We start from the raw sequence: 21,066 nt of genomic DNA on the forward strand, positions 1-21,066 counted from the left end.
GTGCGGAAAGCTGCACAGTGGAGTTTGTCGTTCCATAGGTTTAGGCTGCTAAAAATGTGGCAGGGTTGGTCACGTCAGCAGGGATTTTCCCCATGAGGCAAACCCGTTATGTTTTCACTGCGAGCAGTTGGACCATAAAAAGGCAGGGTGTCCGATGTTGAGGGGAGTAGCAGTGAGTGCGCCTGCTCCGGTTGCATTGAGAATTACCAAAGGACGTGAGGATAAGGTAGGAGCCCTAGCAGAGAAGAGTTGGGTTTTGCAGTGTTAGACATGGGAGGTCAGGACTCTAGCAGGCGACATTGCGGGTATGTTATCTTTCGCTTTCTTCGTGTATTTATCAGAATTTTTGTTGTTGGAATCTTGCATCGGTTGGGGTAAGTGTATCTCTGGTTTATTTCTCTATTTATGTTTGGGTTATATCTTCAATAAATGTTATATGCCATTTGCATGCCCTGAATCGTTAGTGGATTTGTAAGGGTCGTATTCGGTATAGTGGGTTCCAAGTGTTCGGGTGTAATTCTGGTTTTGGTCAGGATCAGCCAGAGCCACTGTGTGGAAGGTTTATGGTCCGGGTTCGATAGGGTGATTCTCCAGCATCGCCAGGATTCAGTGGTTTAGCATTGGTGCGCAGATTAGTTTCTTGGTGTGCCAAAGGAAGTGGTCTATTGTGAAGATTTTGGTCGGAGAATTTGTTCTTTGGACTTCAGGATTTGAGTGTGGTACCATTCTACGGACTTTGGGGTTATCAGTGCTTTTTTTAGGAAGTGTTCAACTGATCTTCAGGGGTTGTGCGGTCTTTTGAGTTTAGCTAGTAATGGATCACTAGCAATGGGAAGCACATGTTGTCGGCGTTTGATCATTGGAGGGTTAGAAGGATTGAGAATCCTTCCAATCTAAGGTGCTGTAAGAGCTTAGTTGAATCAAAGTGGGGGAGAATCGTCCAGGAATTCAGGAGCAGGAGCGGTTTTGAAACTACGCAAGTTTCGCATTCCCGTCGGGGAGGAAGGTGGCCCAAGCGGCTGTCTGGAGTGAAGATTGTGTAAGTGGGGGTTCAGGAAACTTCCAACCATTGGTCGGCGCCTCCTTTATTATGCATAGTAGACTTGTGGTTGAAGGCTTTGGAGTTCGAGGGATGACTCAAACACCTGTTTGGATGCAGTTGGGTGCAGGTTTTGGCTCAGGATGCATGAGGTTGTGATGATTAGGATGTGGTAGGGCCATGGGTGGTAACCATGGTTGGTAAGAAGTGTTGCGAGACTGAGATGGGATCGTAACATTCACCAGTCCAAGGTAGACTATCGTTGGAGGTGGTCATGAGTGTAAAGGGGAAATCAGTTTGTGCCTTGGCACGCCAGTCAGGATTATGAAGGAGTATTCCTTTATGTTAGATTGAGGACCCTTGGGGGTCCGAGACGGAGTCAGGTCTGTGTAGCCCTAGATGGGTGGGACCCATGGGCGAGGCCCGTGTGTTCATGGTAACGCAGGTGAGACCTGGTAGAGACTGTTGGGTCGAGGTACTAGATCTTGGAATTTAGTGGGTGGTCAGTGTGTGATGCAGAAGGGTTTATAGGTTGGGTAGCCTTGTTAATTGGACTCTTGGGAACCTGGTGGTTGGACCAGGTGCGAGACTGGTAGTCTCAATGGTGGTTTGGGAACCTTTTTATCTCGTTTAGGTAAAGGGTGTGGTAATCAGAAGGCTGTGGTGTGAAATGCAGGTGCAAATTCTTGGATTTTGGTTAGTTATTACCAGTGAGGTTTTCTTTCGGGCGTCGCGAGGGACGAATGTGTGGGAGTCTTTTGGCTCAGCAACCGGGCAGGAACCCGATATTTCAGATAGTTGGTTTTAGTAGATCGGGATATGCCGATGTAAGATCAGCATTGGAAGGGCTTTGATTGGTTTGCTATTCGTTGAGAGAGGGCATGGGTTGTTTCAGCATGGGCGATCTTTCGGGAAGTCGGGTCATTGATGTTTTCAGGTCTCAAAAGGTGGAGGTGGGTTGCAAGGGTTGGAGGTTTGGGTGTTATTTTCGGGATAGAGGTTTCGGTTTGGGTTTCGGTTGCCTTGGGAAGGTTATTTTATGTGTAGGATTTCCGATCATGATCAGCAGGTTGATTGTTTTGAGATGAGTGTTAATAAGGAGCGATTTCAAGGACGAAATCTAATTTAAGTGGGGGAGAGTTGTAACATCCAAAATCTAGAAAGTCAATTCTGGAATAAAACCTCATTTCAAAAGGCCAACTCATCGAGTTGAGGGTAGAAACTTGACGTGTTAGAAGTATAAGTCGCACGTGTTTTTGAAGACCAACTCGACGAGTTGGAGCGGACCAACTCGATGAGTTGGACGTGGTTTGGGAAACCCTAATTTTGGGGGTTTTCACCCTATTTAAACAACTTAAACCCCATGTGTTGGCCTCATTATCGAGCCACCATTATCCTAAACCCTAACCTCGAAGCCCTAAGGCATTTTTGATTGTTGTGAGCCATTTTGTGTGCTTTTGTGGTGTGTTTGGAGCCATTGGAAGGAAGGGAAGCTTGGTGAGAGTTGGTGATACAATAAGGAGCTGCTAGATCTCGACTCCTTGCTTCATTTTTGACACTTTTCTGGTAAAAAGTATCAACCTGGCTTTGAGAATTCATAGATCTCCTTCTTAGGGTTATTTTGCATGTTTTGGTCCAAATGGTATGGTTGTTGGGAGTTGGACGTCCCATTTGGACAAACCCTTTCAGATATAGGGTTTTAAGGAGTTTTCTTGGCATAAAGGTGCCTACTTTATGGCCCTAAGAGCTCCATGCACCTTCTAAGCCCTTGTTTTAACCTCTTAAGCTTCTTCCAGCCTTGCATAAGAGTAAAGTTGGAGACTTTACTCATCTATTCAGCCTTAAGGGTCCAAATATGCAATTTGAAGCCTTATCTTGATGATATGATCGTGTTTGGTTCAAGGCATAAGCCTTTTTGGATTTGGGTTTGGGCTTAATGCCTTTAGGGTGGTTCTTAATGGGTAATGTTGGAAACTTTACCCTTCTAGACGTATTTTCAGCCTAGTTCTGGAAGATAGGGCTTTGGTTTGAAGATTAGTGGCTTAATGCATTAACTTGGTTGGCAGACTGATGAACTCAACGAGTTCATAGGAGAACTCGACGAGTTCATTTGGGATTGTCCCGATTCTGTTGGAAAATGAGGAACTCGACGATTTGAGGGAAACTCGGAGAGTTCGATCGAAACATCACGATTCTGTGATTGATGGAAACTCGGCGAGTTAAAGGGGTAACTCGACGAGTTGGGTCATCTGGACCTTTGACTTTGACTTTTGACTTATGCTTTTGACTAAATTGTCCCAAAGGGTGTTTGAGGTAACCTCAATTGTACTCAAAGAAGATATGGGCTTAGGATAAGACCCATACGGGATTAGGCCTAATTTGGAAATTTTGGCCATTAGTGGGCTTTTACAGATCTTATAGTTTTGGGGCCTTGGTTGTGAGTCTTGATGGGCCAGGGGTAAAATGGTCATTTTACCCTAAGTTTGGATTATGGATCATAGTTTCGTTTTCAGTTGCTAATTGGATGTTATTTGGGTGTTGCTAGTTTGGGAGGTCGCCAGGTCAGCAGCTAGGGTTTCGTGCAGTGAGCTTCTGCATTCGACGTGAGTTTCCTCCTGGTTTGAATGGGTCGAAGGCACCAATGTTGGCTCGTATTTATGATTGTATGCCTTCCGGATTTTAGTTCGATGTTGGGCGGTGCCCGATGGTTATTTATATGCCTTCCGGATTTCGGTCCAATGTCGGGCGGTTCCCGATGGTTATTTATATGCCTTCCGGATTACGGTCCGATGCCAAGCGGGGCCCGAGGAATAGTTGTATGCTTTGTGTCTTTGTGACTTCTGCATGTGTCTGTACTTGGATGCTTCCGGACTAAGGGCCGATGCCAGGCGGTGTCCGATGATTATTTGTATGATTATATCTATGTGATTGTTGTATGTATATTTGATATGTGTTATATGAATGTTGAGCTTAGCTCGATGTCGGGCGTGTCCGATTGCGGACGATGTTCGATGTTGGGCGGGGCCCGATGTCGGGTGGGACCCGATGTCGGATATAGTCCGATATCGAGAAGGGCCCGATGACAGGGCGGGGTCCACTATATGTGATTATGTGTATAGTATGTGGTATTTGGGGAGCTCACTAAGCTTTGTGCTTACGGTTTTCAGTTTATGTTTCAGGTACTCCAGTTTTCAAGTGAAGGAGCTCGGGAAGATCGCAGTGCATACACCCGTGTTTTCCGCATTATGTGATCTGTGAGAATGAACTCAGATAATTGTTTTATGTGAAATGATTTTCAATGTTGAACAAAGCTACAATGAAGTGTTTTGATTATAAATGAAAATGAAATTTTTACCTTAGAATTTTGGTTCGTTACAAAGAAGGTGGAAGAAGGAAGCAAAGATCCAGCAAGTAATCCCCATTCTTCAGTTTGGCACTCTTCTGGACCTTTGTAAGTGCTCAAGACCCAATTTTTATCATTCAAATTTGTTAGATCTTGAGTTTTGTCCCTTTTTCTCCTTGTTCTTGAATGTTGAAATGGTTGGATCTCATAATGTTTGCAACTTTATGAATCTCCAGGTCAAGGTGACCTAGTAGTGTCTTGGATCTGGTCTATGATCAAGTTTTGGTGCCATGCATAGAGATTAGGTGATAAATCCTCATTTTGACCTAATATGGGTTCAATACATACATTGGACATGTATGTCTAAAAAGCACCAACCTTTGGGATGGCTTAGGTGTTAGAATCACTTCTGGAAAGGATGGACTTCAGATTTTAAGGATTAAGTGTAGTTTGGTTGAGCCCTTGCATTATCAAGCTTATGACTTAGGTTTTTGGACCTTTTTTGTAGTCCCAACGGATAAAGTTGAAAACTTTATCCTTCCTAAGCACATTTTGGTCTAGATATGAGCTTTGGAGCTTTTGGAGTCGAAAAGGCAGTTGGATGTATTAAGCTGTTGGAACTCTGGCGAACACGGCGTGTTTGCAAGTCAACACGACATGTTGGCTCAGGTTTTACCGACTGTTTGGATGCTCGAGGAAAACGATGTGGCCAAGGGGAACACGACGTGTTGGGTCAACATGGACTGTTGACCTTGATCGTTGACTTTGACCAAGTTGGACCTTGAGGGTATTGTGTGTATTTTGGGATCTAGATGGAATTGGTCACTTGGTGGAAACATGTATCGGTTAGAGAACTAAGATTTCAGAGTCAGACCTCATCAGTTCTGTTCAGCCTGCGATGTGAGTTTTCCTCACGGTACTTACAGGTCGAAGGCACCGACCCATTAGTTTGAAAACCTGATATTTGTTGGTATGCTGAGTATGGATAGATATGCATGCTAGTTCTGTTATGCTAGTTAGTAGATCTGTAGGACTACCTGTGATATTGTTTGTATGATTACTTGTATATGATATTATTTTGTTATATGTCGACATATTATGCGGGTTGGGTTGAGGTTGTACTGCTTCGTGCGGTAGCCAACAAACCCTGGAGAAATCCATATATGAGTTGAGGGTCGGGTAGGGCATACCAGACTCATATTGTGGGCTCATGTGCATTCCAGATACGAGATGAGGGTCGGGTAGGGCAATCCAGACTCATACTAAGGGCCCAGTGGTAATCACTCCAAGGACTGATCTGTTAGCGGAGCAAGCCAGACATAAGTTGAGGATCGAGGGCAAACAAGACTTATGTTGTGGGCTCATGGGTAATCCAGTATGTTAGTTGTGGACCCATTGCATGTTGTTATTGTATATATGTGTTATTTGTTGTGTTGGTATTTTGGGGGAACTCACTAAGCATTGGGCTTACAGTTTTGGGTTATGTTTCAGGTACCTTAGATGATCGCAGGAAGGCGAGGGCGTGATCTTACACGTCATCGTGTTTTGATTTATGATTTTGGGAAAACTCTGATATTAAACATTTATTGAAAACTACATTGTGAACAATTATGATTTTGTTTGGTTTTAAAAAGTTTAAATTTGTCATGATTTTTATGGATGTTACACCCACATAATCGACGTTGTTTGACTAATAATTCCCCCCGCCATGCCGCTTCATTGGACGTCGAATATTGAATAATAAGAAAGTTATCCTACCGGGATTATAGCGAGCAATCGCAGGTGGGGGTGTCAATCCCCGTATAGATCTATACATATCTTTCTAGCTCTCGCAAGATTAACGATTATAGGTATCGGGGAATGTCAAATTTAATCAAGGCATTTAGATGAATATTATCAGCTAACTAACGCATTAACCTTTGGTATTTATTTTTTATCTTTTATCCTTCCTAGGGATTTCCTATAACTATCACAATATAAGTCTTTTATCTTATATTTGATAATTATAACTTTTGATCTCATAATTATTTTGTATATATAATTATTCATATTTATATATATATATATATATATATATATATATATATATATATATATATATATATATACACCATAATCATGGTTATTTGAAAACATGATATTTGGGCAGAGTAACAATTAGGTACGATGCATATCCCTACATTTGACCAGCATAACTTCTAGGTACTACGTTATCCTATGGATTTGGCCATTATAATATCTAGGCATAGTATCTATAGCTACATTATCCTAAGGCTTTAAGCTTTATAAAATGATTTGATATTTATGAAAATAAATATATTTTGATAAAACCATTTTATAAGCATGTACTACCCCCCCCCCTCCCCAATAAAACATTTAAAATAGTGAAATACGGGCCATGAACTCACTCTAGTAGCGTATTCTAAAGCATCCAAGCCATTGCACCCGAAGCTTAGCGTTATTGGGAGGACTTCCAAAACAGCTTGAGTGGAGAGGGTTTGGGAGAGGGTGTTTGGGATGAGAATATCTGAAAGTGAGCACCTCTATTTATAGTGGTTGTGCGCGATGTGCACTTCATGAGCGATGTGCACTAGCTTCATGGTTCCATCTAAAGCTTGCCACGTGTCACACTTGGGGTGAACCCATAAAATCTTTTATGAAAATTCATATCTTCCTTATATTTATCTTGTTTCTTACCCTCTTTATATATTTGTGTAGCTCTATACTAGTACTACAACTTTCCTTAAGGCCGCGTTGCTAAATTTTGATTTTCATTTTTAACCCGTATTTTATATTTTTATAAAAGTCGTATCTCCTTCATACAAACTCCGTTTCTGCCATTTTTCCTTTCAAAGTCCTTATCTTTCAGAGTACTACGAATTTCCTTTTAGTGACGTTAGCCGAAACTCAACCAATCTCTTTATGCTATTTTGACATTAATAGTGTTATTAACGCGGTTGATTTTTATCTTTTATAAAATCATAACTCCTCCAATCGGAGTCATATTTGTGTAACGCTTATATCATTGTGATCACTTTATTGTGTACTTTCCAAATATACTAACCATCATAAAAATTGATCAAACTTTTTGGTTACTAATTGTTGATCCTATTATTATCAGTTAACTTATCATATTCTCCTTCTATATGAAAAGTTCTACCATTATCATCGGTTGATGCTAATCTTTAGTGACAATTGGTGACGGGAAATTTCCAATTACACATATATAACACTAGGTATAGAACAATGCTTCTCCAGGTTTAGCTAATAGTGGAGTTGAAAATAAGTATTTCTTCAATTCCTGAAATGCATGTTCATGCTCAGTTGTCTATTCAAACTTCTTGTTCTTTCTTAAGATGTCGTAGAAGGGTTTGTGATGTTGCCATAATGAATTATATATTTTGGGCAATTATCTTAATAAATTAATCTTAATTTTTATATTTAAAGATAATTGATACTTATAATGCTTTGAATTTGATAAATGCAGGTAAATTCATAGCTAATTAGAAAAAAGAAAGGATTGGGACAAAAATATATCTGATATGGATGAAGATCAAAACTTACCATAAAACAAGAAACTGTGACATGACATTGGCATATTCACGCCGTGACCAAGCTGCAAAAGTCGAATACGATAAGGAAACATCACAACCTGCAATTGTTGATTATGTTCCTTTTCCATTTAAGTTACATGTGTGCTTCACTTTAGATGAGTTTGATGAGGCGGCTACATCAGCTTGGAGATATATATGTGACATGAAAAAACCAAATGATATAGGAAGATTTAAAGACAAATTGAAATTTTTAAGAGTAGGATTAAGACTTAATGTGAAAATATTTGGAAGGTAGATTCATATCAAACGAACTTTCTTTTAAAACAAATTAAAAAATTAGATTTGTGTTTGTATATGGATTTGGCGCTGATAACGGGGATTGAAAAGAGACTAAGGTATTTGAAAGAGTTGGGAATATCGCACATATAGAAAAGATGGGCTTACTGTAGAAATCTCAGGTTCGACAGAGAGTTGAGGAGATGAGAATCCATATTCTTTCATGGAATGATCAAGCATAAATGAAGGTATTTGGTCATTAAAAATGCTATGTATATGAGATTTGGATTGCTAATCTTATTGAACTCAAAGCTGAATTTTGAACCTATTTTGCGACCAAATTTGATGATCTAGTAACTTATAGACCTAAAATGCTAGGTGGTTCTTTCAGAAATCATTACATACACACATGAAGACAACGCCTTAATTTTGTACTTACGTATATGGGATGTGATGTATTTGGGCTTATATATTTCAAATGTGGACTGAATCGTACAAATAGCATTGTACTTATACACATGGATAGTATTAGTCCAAAACATTACCAAACCATTTTATAGTCATAAGGCAACCATTAGCAAACTGATAAGGTTTCATAAGCGTTACCAACCCATGTTACTATTATAAAAGAAACCATTACATAAGCATATGAAGACAACTTAACTTTGGTACAAAAACTTATTGTAGATTAACGCGATGATGTGAACATTCCATGTCATTAGTTTCATCAGCATCATTTGTAATGTCATTCAAATGTAACCTGTAAGGATCATTTAACCAACAATTTGGACAAATTTAATAGAAAAAATAATATATGTTTTTTACTAGCCACCATTAAGATTTTATGATAAGAGTATCATAATAGTTTGTGTTTTTTTTTATATTTTTGTATTCCGCCCTACAAAAAATCATGCCACACGTGATTTATAATCGGTAGACATGGGGTTACCAACAATTTGAGTAAATCAAAAATAAAAATAAAAAATAAAAAATATATGATGCATACATTTGTACTTGTGATGATTTTAAAGCAAGAGTTCTCTAGGATCAAACATTTACAATAAGTTAATAACTTATGTTTTTATGTCTATCCTATTACAACAACTATATATGAGACCAAAAACTAAGCCTACCGGGTATGGGCAACGCCCTACCCCATTTTTCTGGGTTGGCACCAAAAAACGCCAGTATAACGTCAGCAACACTCCCCCCTCCATCGTGTGCGTTATGTTGTTGTGCATTTTCATGGCAACGGGAGGCAACAACTTGAAATTGGCTTGCAATTGATCACGATTTAGACCGTTGACGAATGGTCACAAAGTAAAAAAAAAACAAAAAAAAAAACATTCAATAAAAATCACATATAAATACATAATAACACAACACCAATTTTTACCACTTTTTTTTCTTTCTTTCTATTTCATATAAACTTTCAATATTTCAATACAAAAAATGGATTTGTTTGATCCGTTTCAAACGTTCAATGATGATAACCGCGACGACGATATCTTTATGACTATGATGTACTGGTATTCTACACGCGTGCTACTACAACCAAATCATGCTCCACTACTCACACAACGTGTGACGTTAAATAGAGATTGTGAAGAAGGGCATAGACGTCTAGTTAATGATTATTTTGCGGATAATTGTGTCTACCAACCTAGCCATTATAAAAGAATGTTCTGTTTGCGAAAAAATGTGTTTGAACGGATAGTCAACACATTGGAAAGCAGGTATCGTTTCTTTCAAGCTTTGTATATTATAATGTAACTTTTAGATAAAATAAATACACATTTTTACGTATTAAATATATGTTTAGGTATGAATTTTTCCAAATGAGGTACGATGCTAAAGGTAAGCAAGGTTTCACAAGGTTACATAAATATGTTGCAATAGTTAAGCTTATGGTTATGGGAGAGTCACCCGATTCTATTGACAATTATATGATAATGTCTGAGAAAACTGCACAAGAAAGTTTGTATAGATTGTCAAGAGGTGTTGCCAAAACCTTCGGTGACAAATACCTGCGTAAACCTTCATTGAATGATATGCAACAATTATATACGACGCATGCGCATGAACAAAGACATGGTTTTCCAGATATGCTTGGAAGCTTTGACTGCACAAAGTGGACATGGAGAAATTGTCCAGTGACGTGGAAATGCTAATATACAAGTGGTCATCATGGAGCGCCTTCGTTGGTATTAGAGGTTGTTGCTTCCCAAGACTTACTGATTTGGCATGCTTTTTTCGGGGTGGCGGGTTCCAACAACGACGTAAACGTTCTTGATCAGTCACCAATATTCAAGGATCTTTTGTCAGAAAAGGCACTAGATGCTCCTTTCACATTGAATGGACATGAGTATAAGTTTGAGTATTGCCTTACTGATTAAATACATCCACCGTATTCCACGTTTGTGAAGGCGTTTCGACACCTGGTAGAACCAAGAGACAAAATTTTGAAGAGAATACAAGAAGGAGCACGTAAGGACGTAGAACGTGCTTTTGGAGTTCTAAAATCAAAATGACACATAGTTCAACATGCGATATAACCATATTAGTAGAAACCTACGAAATATTATCTATGCATGTATCATAATGCATAACATGGTGATTGAATATAAATGACGAAATATTGCGGATTATTCGCCTACGGAACCTAGACATGTTCAAGTTCAATCAGGAACAACAAAATATTTACATAGAGTCGTTGATATTCAAGACCAACGAAAACACAAGCAACTTCGAGAAGACTTTGCAGATTATATATACGATGGTAACGAAGATGAAATAATTTAAGGGAAAAATGTAATTTTTTTTGCCTTTTAATGTTTTTTTAAATGGTTTTGTCATTTGTTGTATTTTTTTTAAAATGTTATGTTTAATTTATGATTTTTTTTTAAATATCATGTTTTATTAATTTATTTGTTTTTTATAATTATTAAAAAAAATAATAAATAAATGATGATATAAAAACTAACTGTTAGTATAACATGTTATTTGGTGTCGTTTTATGACTAGGATGATAAAATTATAACTTTTAGATGTAATATCCTATTTTCCACACCGACCTAAACCAACCAAATAGTTAGTTTTGTTCTTATTTGATTATTGGTCACATTAAGGGACCCCTTGTAGTTAATATGGTGGAGGGCGTTTTCTGTAATAGCTTGGGTCCAGAAGGTCTAGATGGAATATTTGGAAGGTTTGACTGAAAGTAACGTTTATAGGTATACAAGTGCACGTGTCGTCACGTGCGATGAGGAACTGAAAAATGGGTTGAAAGTGCGTGTAGCGTAAAGTGACAACGTATGACTGTCGGCCACGAGGCTTTATCTTCTCCCTCTGTACTTCGGGAATTGGTTCTTCGAGCCCTTAAACCCCGCCCTCAACAACCACTCCCTTACCCCCACTCTCGTACACGCGCTCTCTTCCTTACTCTATTTACTATTAAAAGAAAATTTGAACATCCTTCTATTTTTCTTTGCTACCAACCTTTTTATCCATTTAAAATTAAGATAAATACTGTTATTAAAAAAATAAAACTAGACATTTGTTATAATTTTAAATAGATAAAAAATATAGATAAAAAAATAATAACATGAGTTGATTTTTCCTATTAAAACAAGAAACAAATATAAACACATAGTCATAATCATAATTAAATATAAAAAAACTAAAAGATTAAATAGGAAGCAATTTAATTTTTCTAAATATAAATAACAACACATTCTATTAACTTCAAATTCCGGTGGTTTCTATACAAACTGATCATGAATGTGAGTTTGTTTTATCCTCGTAAAATAGAGAGTCACAGATGGAAAACCGGATATCTATTTTTTCTAATTTTTTAAATAAATTATAATAAAATTATAATCGTTAAGTATTATATAAATAGATGTATATCCATGCGTTGTGCATGTTAGATTGTGTAATGAATATTCAAATAAATATTATATTGAAAATAATTGTGTTATTGATATTAACTATGAAATAATAATTGTTAAACTAAATTGATTATTACCAAATGGTCTTTGGCCTAGCGGTAAGGAGTGACTTTTCCAATTGAGAAGTCGTGGGTTCAACTCTCGTTGGAGACTCCTAAAAATAAACGCTAAACTTATTATCATGATATTTAATAACGTATATGTACGACTTTTGTAACGTTCCAAAAATACCAAATAAAAATATTTCTTTAAAAAAACCCAAAACAACCATTCATTTATTCCAAAAACTCAATCAAAGTATAAAAATGTATCAATAGTTATCAGAGTAGAAAACAAGTCATAGAAAATGGAACACTGATAGATACGATGCAGTCACGTCGAACTCTTCTCCTTGAAACTGGAAGTACTTGAAACATAACATGAAATCGTAAGCACAAAGCTTATTGAGTACCCCCAAAATACCACATATAACGTACATATAAACGGGCCCCACCTAGTGCATAACGGACCCCGCCCATATAAAACATACAAAACACATGCAAGAGTCACAAAGACAGCTAGCATCTTACAAACATAATCCAGTGGGACGACATCGGTGCCTTCGACTCACGAGTACAATGAGGAGACTCGCCTCGATCGGTAAACGAATCGATCTCACACACGAGCCGTCAGTGCTGAAATCTCTCCCACTAAACATATCCAAAACCAAATCTTAATTTACAATTAAGGTAAATTACCTCAAATCAGCAAGTCTAAATACCAAGACTAATCCTCATTTGGGCGAAAGACCATTTTTCCCTTCCATGTCCTCAACCCCTCACAGTTGACCAAAAGTCAAACTAGTTAAAAAGTCAACAATCAACCTTCTGTTGACCTACGCGCGACGTATACCTAGCTCTACGCAGGGCGTAGAACCTTAACCAGAAAACGAGTGAAAACCAGGCTACGTTGGGCATAGCCCATATTACCCCCCTACAACGTCTTTTGCCAATCTTCATAATAAGCACTTAATACATTACCTTTCACTCAAAGCTAAGATCTGACCCTAGTGAACATTCTAAATGATAAAGTCTCCAACTTTATGCCTTTGCTTGGCTAAAGAGAGCTCAAATCCAAAACCCTAACTATTTACTCATTCTCATGTTCCATATCTCATGCATGGAAGGAAAGGGACAAGATTTCATTTTTGTGACTTAATACACTCCAAAGCGTCTAGAAATGCTACTCACAAGGTCTAGAGTAGTTCATACCCAAATATACCAAGAATATGGGACAAAAAGGAAATAAACTCATATACTAGCAAGATCTAGCAAAGCATTCATCAAGGTTTGAAGTTTATACCTTCTGAAGATAGGCAAAGGGATGAAAGATCTGGATCCACAAGCTTGAGTGCACCACAACTTCAACTATGGCCTTCCATCACTATCAAAATACACCAAGAATCACCCAAAAGCTCCAAAACTCTCTCCAAGGAATTATGGTTTCGAGATGGGGGCTAAAGGGGATGGAAGCTAGTCATAAGAAGAACCTCCAAGGGTTTAAGTCCTTAAATAGGGGTCACAACCCCAAAGTTTAGGGTTTGCACCCTACGCGGTTACGCCCTGTGTAGGGCCCAAAACCCCCGTGTGGATTTAATAGATTACGCCCAACGTAATTACCCATTTATGCCCAGCGTAGAACCTTAATTCCCAAAAATATAAACTTTAAAAATCACAATGATATGTACCTGAGGAATGGGTGTTACAACTCTCCCCCACTTGAATCAGACTTTGTCCTCGAAGTCTGTTGATGTAAATAAATCGGGGTAATGCTCTCTTATCTCCTCCTTGGGTTCCCATGTCTATTTAGAACCATTTTGGTGCTGCCATTGCACCTTCACCATCTCCACTACCTTGTTGCGCAAGGCCTTGGTCTTTCTGTCAAGAATCGCCACCAGTTTCTCCACGTAGTTATGGCGCTCGTCAATCTAGATATCGTCCAAAGGTACTACTGCGGAATCATTAGACAAGCACTTCCGCAGCTGAGAGACATGAAACGTGATGTGGATCTGGCCGAGCTCATCCGAAAAGTCCAACCGGTATGCCACCTTGCCCACTCGGGCAAGGATCCCGAAAGGACCAATGAATCTAGGGCCCAACTCGCTCTACTTCATGAACCGGAGGACGCTTTTCCAAGGCGACACCTTCAAGAGCACAAAATGCCCGACCTGAAACTCAAGATCCGAATGGCGCCTGTATGCGTAGCTCTTCTGACAGCTCTGCACGGTCTAAAGCCTCCCACACACCTGCTGAATCTGCTCAATAGTCTTGATTACTACCTTGGTACTCCCCATGACTCGCTTTCCGACCTCGCCCCAATAAATCGGGGTCCGACATTTCCTCTCATAAAGCATCTCAAAAGGAGGTCGGTCGATACTGGCATGATAACTGTTGTTGTAGGAGAACTCGACTATGGGTATATACGTATCCCAACTCCCACCAAAATCCAACATACAAGTCTGAAGCATATCCTCGAGCGTATGGATAGTTCGTTCACTCGACCATCAGTCTGCAAGTGGAAAGTCGTGCTAAAGTTCAGTCGAGTACCCAACTCCTCATGAAATTTCTTCCAGAACTTGGAAGTGAAATGAACGTCCATATTCGAGACCACTGATACAGGAAACCCATGACGTGCCACAACCTCTCGGATAAAAATATCTGCCAATTTCTCTGTAGAGATGCTCTCCTGAATGGGGATAAAGTGTGCACTCTTGGTAACGATCCACGACTACGCGAATCGAATTCACCCCTCACGTTGTTTGCGGTAACTTCGTGATGAAGTCCATTGTGATCTCTTCCCACTTCCAAACGGGAATACCCAACGGATCCAGCTTTCCATGATGTCGCTGATGCTCAACCTTGACTTTCCTACAAGTCAAGCACCTCTCCACATACCAAGCCACATCCCGCTTCATGCAGGGCCACCAATAATCAATTCGGAGGTTTTTGTACATCTTTGTTGCACCCAGATGAATTGAAAACTTTGACTTATGTGCGTCCTCCATCAGTACCTGCCGTGCACCGCCCAATATGGGACCCAAACCCTTGGATGTCGTAATCAAAAGAGGACACTTGATCCACAATGGGCTCCTCTTTCATAGCCTCGAACTGAGCCTCACGAATCTGCTCCAACAATGGGGTAACCACCGTCATCCTCAAACATAGGTCCTGAATAGGTGCGCTAGCTACCTTGCGACTCAGTGCATCAGCCACCACGTTGGCCTTCCCGGGGTGGTATAAAATCTCGCAATCGTAGTCCTTCACTACATCAAGCCACGTACGACGCCTCGTATTCAGATTCGGCTGATCGATCAAGTACCTCAAGCTCTAATGATCCATATAAATGGTTCAATGGACCCCATAAAGATAATATCACAAAATCTTGAGGGCGAAAACCACAACCCCCAACTCCGAATCATGTGTAGGGTAGTTCGCCTCATGAGGCTTTAGCTGTCTTGACGCATAGGCAATCACATGACCCCACTGCATAAGAACTGCACCCAACCCCATGATCGAAGCATCACAATAAACTACAAAGTAATCAACACCCACCGGTAGGGTCAGAATCAAAGCCTCGCACAATCTATGTGTCAGAGTCTCAAATGTTGCCTGCTGCTTAGGCCCCCAACGAAAGGTAACTGTCTTCTTCGTAAATCTGGTTAACGGAAACTCCGAATCTCAGGTGGAGACTTCAGAACATCCCACTGCATCACGGCCTCGATCTTGGACGAATCGACCAATATACCCTTCTAATTGACAAGATGCCCCAAGAACTGCACCTCGCGCAACCAGAACTCGCATTTGGAGAATTTGGCATAAAGCCTCTCCTCCCTTAAAGTATCCAGAACCTCTCGCAACTGATCCTTGGTCTTAGAATAGACAAAGATATCATCCATGAAGACGATCACCGACCGATCCAGCATTGGCCTACAAACCCTATTCATGAGATACATGAACGCCGTTAGTGCATTGGTGAGCCCAAATGGAATCATCACGAACTAATAATGACCATAACGAGTTCTAAAAGCTGTCTTCTAAAGGTCCTCGTCCCGAACTCTCATCTAGTGGTAGGCTGAACGAAATCAATCTTGGAAAACCAAGATGCACCCTGCAGCTAATCGAACAAATCATCAATCCTCGGGAGTGGATAACGGTTCTTCACCGTTAATTTGTTCAACTACCAGTACTCGATGCACATCATGTGAGAACCATCTTTCTTATTCACAAACAAGATCGGTACTCGCCAAGGTGAACTACTCAGCCAAATAAACCCCTTGTCCAACAGCTCATGAAGTTGTGTAGACAACTCCTGCATCTTAGGCGGTGCTAATCGATAGGGTGCCTTGGCTATCAGAGCCGCACCTGGAACCAAATCAATCTGAAACTCGACTTGCCTCACCGGAGGCAATCCCTGAAAATCCTCAGGAGACACATCGGGATACTCCCGGACAAGAGGCATATCATCAACCGTCTTATTTTCCTCTTTCCGAGTATCCCACACATAAGCCACACAACCGGAACAACACTACTGAACATACATCATAGATCTCGCAGCTGAACAGAGAGTTGCTCCACGCTGGGCACCCTCGCCATGAACAACTAGTTCTCCCCCGCTCGGGGTTCGAACCCACACCGTCTAGTGCTTGCAATCAATAAAAGCCCCATTAAGGCTCAACCAATCCATACCCACAATGAATTTGATCTCGTGCAAAGGGATAGGAACCAAGTCGATCGGGTACCTCTCTCGAATAGCTCTAGAATACAACCCCGTTGAACTCTCGATACTCTCACTGGACGATCGTCGGCAATCTCCATTTCTATCGGATAGTCAAGCTCACTAGGAGTGTCGTCAAACCTCTTGCTAAATGCAAGAGACACAAATCATCAGGTAGCACCCGAACAACAAAGGACCAGAACAGTCAATCTGTTCACTAAGAACATTCCTAAACATCACAACATGAAACATAAGCATAAACAATAATGAAAGCGAGAAATAAATAGAAACATACCCATAACCACATCAGGATTCGCACGTTCCTCCTCGACCAATAGATGAAAAGCCATGCTCTTCACCATAGGGGCCATCGTCTTTCCCTCATGACCATCTGTGATCCTAAATGTAGCTGAAGCGGGTGTCGCTACCACTCCTCTCATCAAACTTGGACAATCGGCCTTCTTATGGCCCGTCTGATTATCCCTGGGGACAATCTCTGATAAAATGTCCAGTCTTGCCACACTTGAAGCAACTATCTCCCTTTTATTGGAAAATCCCCTCATACACTCTCCCACATCTACCACATCGTCCCCGACCCGACTGGCCTCTAGATTGTTGATCAGAAGTCTTGGGTCTATTCGCAGGACCACCAACTGTTTGCACCTACTCTGACTTCCTCTTCCCGAGGTACTCCAAGTCAATTTCCCATTCCCGGGCTCTGGATATCACATCCTCTAGTGTTCAACAAGCTGAAAAGATAACAAACTCCCTGATATCCACTCTAAGAATATTGTGGTACCGAGTTTTCTTGATCTCCTTGTCTGTGGCATACTATGGAACCGGTAAATCTCTCTCCCAAAACTTGGCGGTGATGTCTACCACTGTCTTAGTTGTCTATTGCAGGTCCTGGAACTCCATCGCTAGCTGTTTCACCTCGACAGCTAGTGCAAACTCTACTCGAAACTTGGTCACAAAATCAGGCCAAGTCATAGCCTCAATAGCTAGTGCTCCCAAATCATATCCAACCTACTCCCACCAGTCACAAGGTCGCTCCCTCAAACAACCTGCGATGAACCTCACCTTCGACCCTTCAGGGCAGAAGCTCGTCATCTGGGGCATACTCAATGTCAGCTATCCATCGCCTGACGATAAATGGGGTTTTTCACCCCGAAGTACTCCGGTGCCCCACATCCCCGAAAATCCTTGAACGTAAGAGTGCAGGATCCATACTATCCGACGGATAACTCATCTCAAAAGGTCCAGAAGCGCTCCTCCATCATCTCAAATATACCTTCCTTGATCGTCCCAAACATCATAGGGGTCACATCAAGGATACCTCACATAATCTTCGACGCGATGAAATCACGTAATACCTCATCAATTGGTTCGGCACCAAAGCCAGAACCGGAACCAGATCCTGAACCTCCTGCTCGTGTCATCACCTCACTGAAATACAATATGCAAACAATCAGAATACACACGAAGAAGCTCACACTCTAGAAGTTTCTCAGAATCATCATGTCACATCCCCAAACCGGAACGGCGGAAGCGTTCGGGGGCGGAGGACGTCATGTAGAGTATCACAACAACTGTAAAATAGTAACCAAAGCAACAACAACCATTTTATTAATAGTATAATGTTTACATTACATTCGAATCATATATAACTGACTCCAAAAGTAAATAACAAGTAAAGACTTGAAGCTACTATGCTCCGTCTTCTAGGAACCCGGTGCGTGTACCTATCTAATAGTGTCCTGAGAATACAAGTAGTTTTGAAAGTGTCAACATTAAAGTTGGTGAGTTCATAAGCGTTTTGTTTTAGAAAACAAGTTCTTTGTTCTTTGTAAAGCGTGATGTGATACTCCAGAAAATCCTATATTTTTTGATGTGATGAATGATAGGCAAAATGATTCGTACCAGTTCCTTCTACGAGTACTTAGTGTATAAAAGTCATATACAATCCAGATCGAACAAACAATCGATTGTGTGGTTCTGCCCGAAGCCCACAACGAAACAAGGAACAGTAAATGAGGCGGAGGCCACTCATCCCATTGGTTGTCGGATCCTCATGTATATAACCCTGACGTATTCACTAGGTACTTATAGAGTTAACTATATCAGTCCTTTGAAATCTGTTGAAAGTGTCCCTCAAGAAAATCCTATCTTTTCTTAATAAGAGTATGATAATACCGGTTCCTTCTATGACCACTTAATTTATACTAGCTATATATAAACCAATATCGAATGGACGGTTAATTGGGTGGATCTGCCCTAAGCCTACAACCAAACAAGGAACAGGAAATGAGGCGGAAACCACACATCCAACTGTCTATCGGATATTCTTCATATATAACCTTGATGCATAAACTAAGGAAATTATAGAATTAACAATGAATGTTCGTTAGTTGAATGATAAACCGATTGCTTGTAAAATACTGATGTTTGTCCGGGAAAATCCTACATTTTCCATAAAAGTGAGTTGTTGTCTTAACTGTTCCAAAATTGAAAAAGTACAAGTATTTTCCATACTTAAGTTGTTGAAGTGTAGCTTTATTATCAGATAAACTAGTCGAAACGTGTTGTTCTGTATACTGGAAGTGATGTTAATACCCTCCTGTGATCACTTAGTACATACGAGTTATAGAAATCTAGATCGAACAGACAGTCGATTGGGTGATTCTGCCCTAAGCCCACAACCAAACAAGGAACAGGAAATGAGGAGGAAGTCACACATCCCACTACATGTCGGATGTTAATTTCATATCACCCTTGTGTATATATCAAGTAATCACATAGTTATTAACCCTGGAGACTGTTTGTTAAGTATATTATTACGTGAACGAGTCGTTGTTTTATCCATGTAAGTTCTTATAACCATGCTGATATGACGGATATTCTGATCCGACGCTCTTTGGGCATCGGTATCGTTTATGACGTTTGTCACCTCAGGCCCGTCGGCCAAGCTGTTGCAAGCAGCCCAGGTGCGGGATTGTCAGTCTCGTATAGATCTATACACAAACTTACGCACTCCCTCCAGGAGACTCTGGTTAATAAGGTTAGATCCCTTGGTACTTAGGTAAGCACTTGAAGACGTGTCTCACAAATTTGATCCCTCAACGAATTCACGAATAATACAATGAAAAACCTTTTTGTAAATAACATGTATCTTTGTAAAAGTAGTCCGTTCGTTCTATAAACTATACTTATAATAGTTTATAAGTTTGTTTCCGTGTTAAAATTTGTACTTGTAAAATAGTTTTGTCCTAACATGTTGTAAATTGTTTGTAAGTCTAGTGATCACAATGTTGCCGTATTTAGTAAGTTTCATGTTCGAATGCAGGTTAACGGTAAGAAAATATAATAAAGAAAATTATATTTTTAAACACAAGATTACTTGTGTTTTGCTTGTATTCCCCCCCCCCCTAAAAACATTAAAAAGCTTGGAAAAATATGGGGGTATGAACTCACATTAAATGTGCGTTAACTGAAAGTAGGGAGTTGTAGAGACGATCCCCGGGTAAGCGTACACGCTAATAACGTTACCCTAAAAATAATTGTATCCGTCGTCGTATTTAAATTAATAATATATTAATTTAAATAGTGTGTTAAAAAATTATTAATTAAGTAAAGAGTACTTACAAAAATTAATTGGAATAATTGGAAATAAAGGGGGAAGGGTGTGTTCGATGTGAAAGACCCACACTTTCATATTTCTGAAAGACCCAAACTTTCACACTTGACAATTGTTACTCCAAAACATGTTACATGCATATTCATAAAAACAATATTTAACATTGATAAAGTGATTACAAACGGCTGGATACAAACCGACTAAAGTGAATCCTAGACCGAATTTACCATTTAATGGTGAATATTCATGTTTAAACCCTTATTCTTTTGACTTAAATTACATCATACTAACATAATTTAACTTAGGTTTCAATCCATGGTTAGCTATTAGCTTACAAACAAGCCTTAAAGGCTATAGAGGACACACAACCACAAGGAGTGCAATGTAGATTCACTTGTGCTAGGTTAGGGTTTGGACTTTAATAGGTTTAAAATTTTGAGTTGTGACACATCAGGACTTTCCTTGACTCAGGTATAGATCATGTGCTTTAAGTAGTACGGGCCCAATACTACCTTTAA

The 21,066-nt window shown here is 39.9% G+C and overlaps 1 protein-coding gene across 1 annotated transcript; it reads left to right on the forward strand.

Moving 5' to 3' along the window:
• The first annotated feature begins 9,664 nt into the window (after positions 1 to 9,664).
• LOC145163418 (uncharacterized) lies at positions 9,665 to 10,383 on the forward strand. Its single transcript, XM_079082259.1, has 2 exons — positions 9,665 to 9,948; positions 10,035 to 10,383. Exons 1-2 carry the CDS (start codon positions 9,665 to 9,667, stop codon positions 10,381 to 10,383), a joined length of 633 nt encoding a protein of 210 aa, XP_078938385.1.
• The last annotated feature ends 10,683 nt before the right edge of the window (positions 10,384 to 21,066 follow it).

This window comes from Lactuca virosa, chromosome 3, assembly GCF_052849685.1.
Source record: "Lactuca virosa cultivar CGN04683 chromosome 3, Lactuca_virosa_CGN04683_v6, whole genome shotgun sequence".
Lineage (NCBI taxonomy): Eukaryota > Viridiplantae > Streptophyta > Magnoliopsida > Asterales > Asteraceae > Lactuca > Lactuca virosa.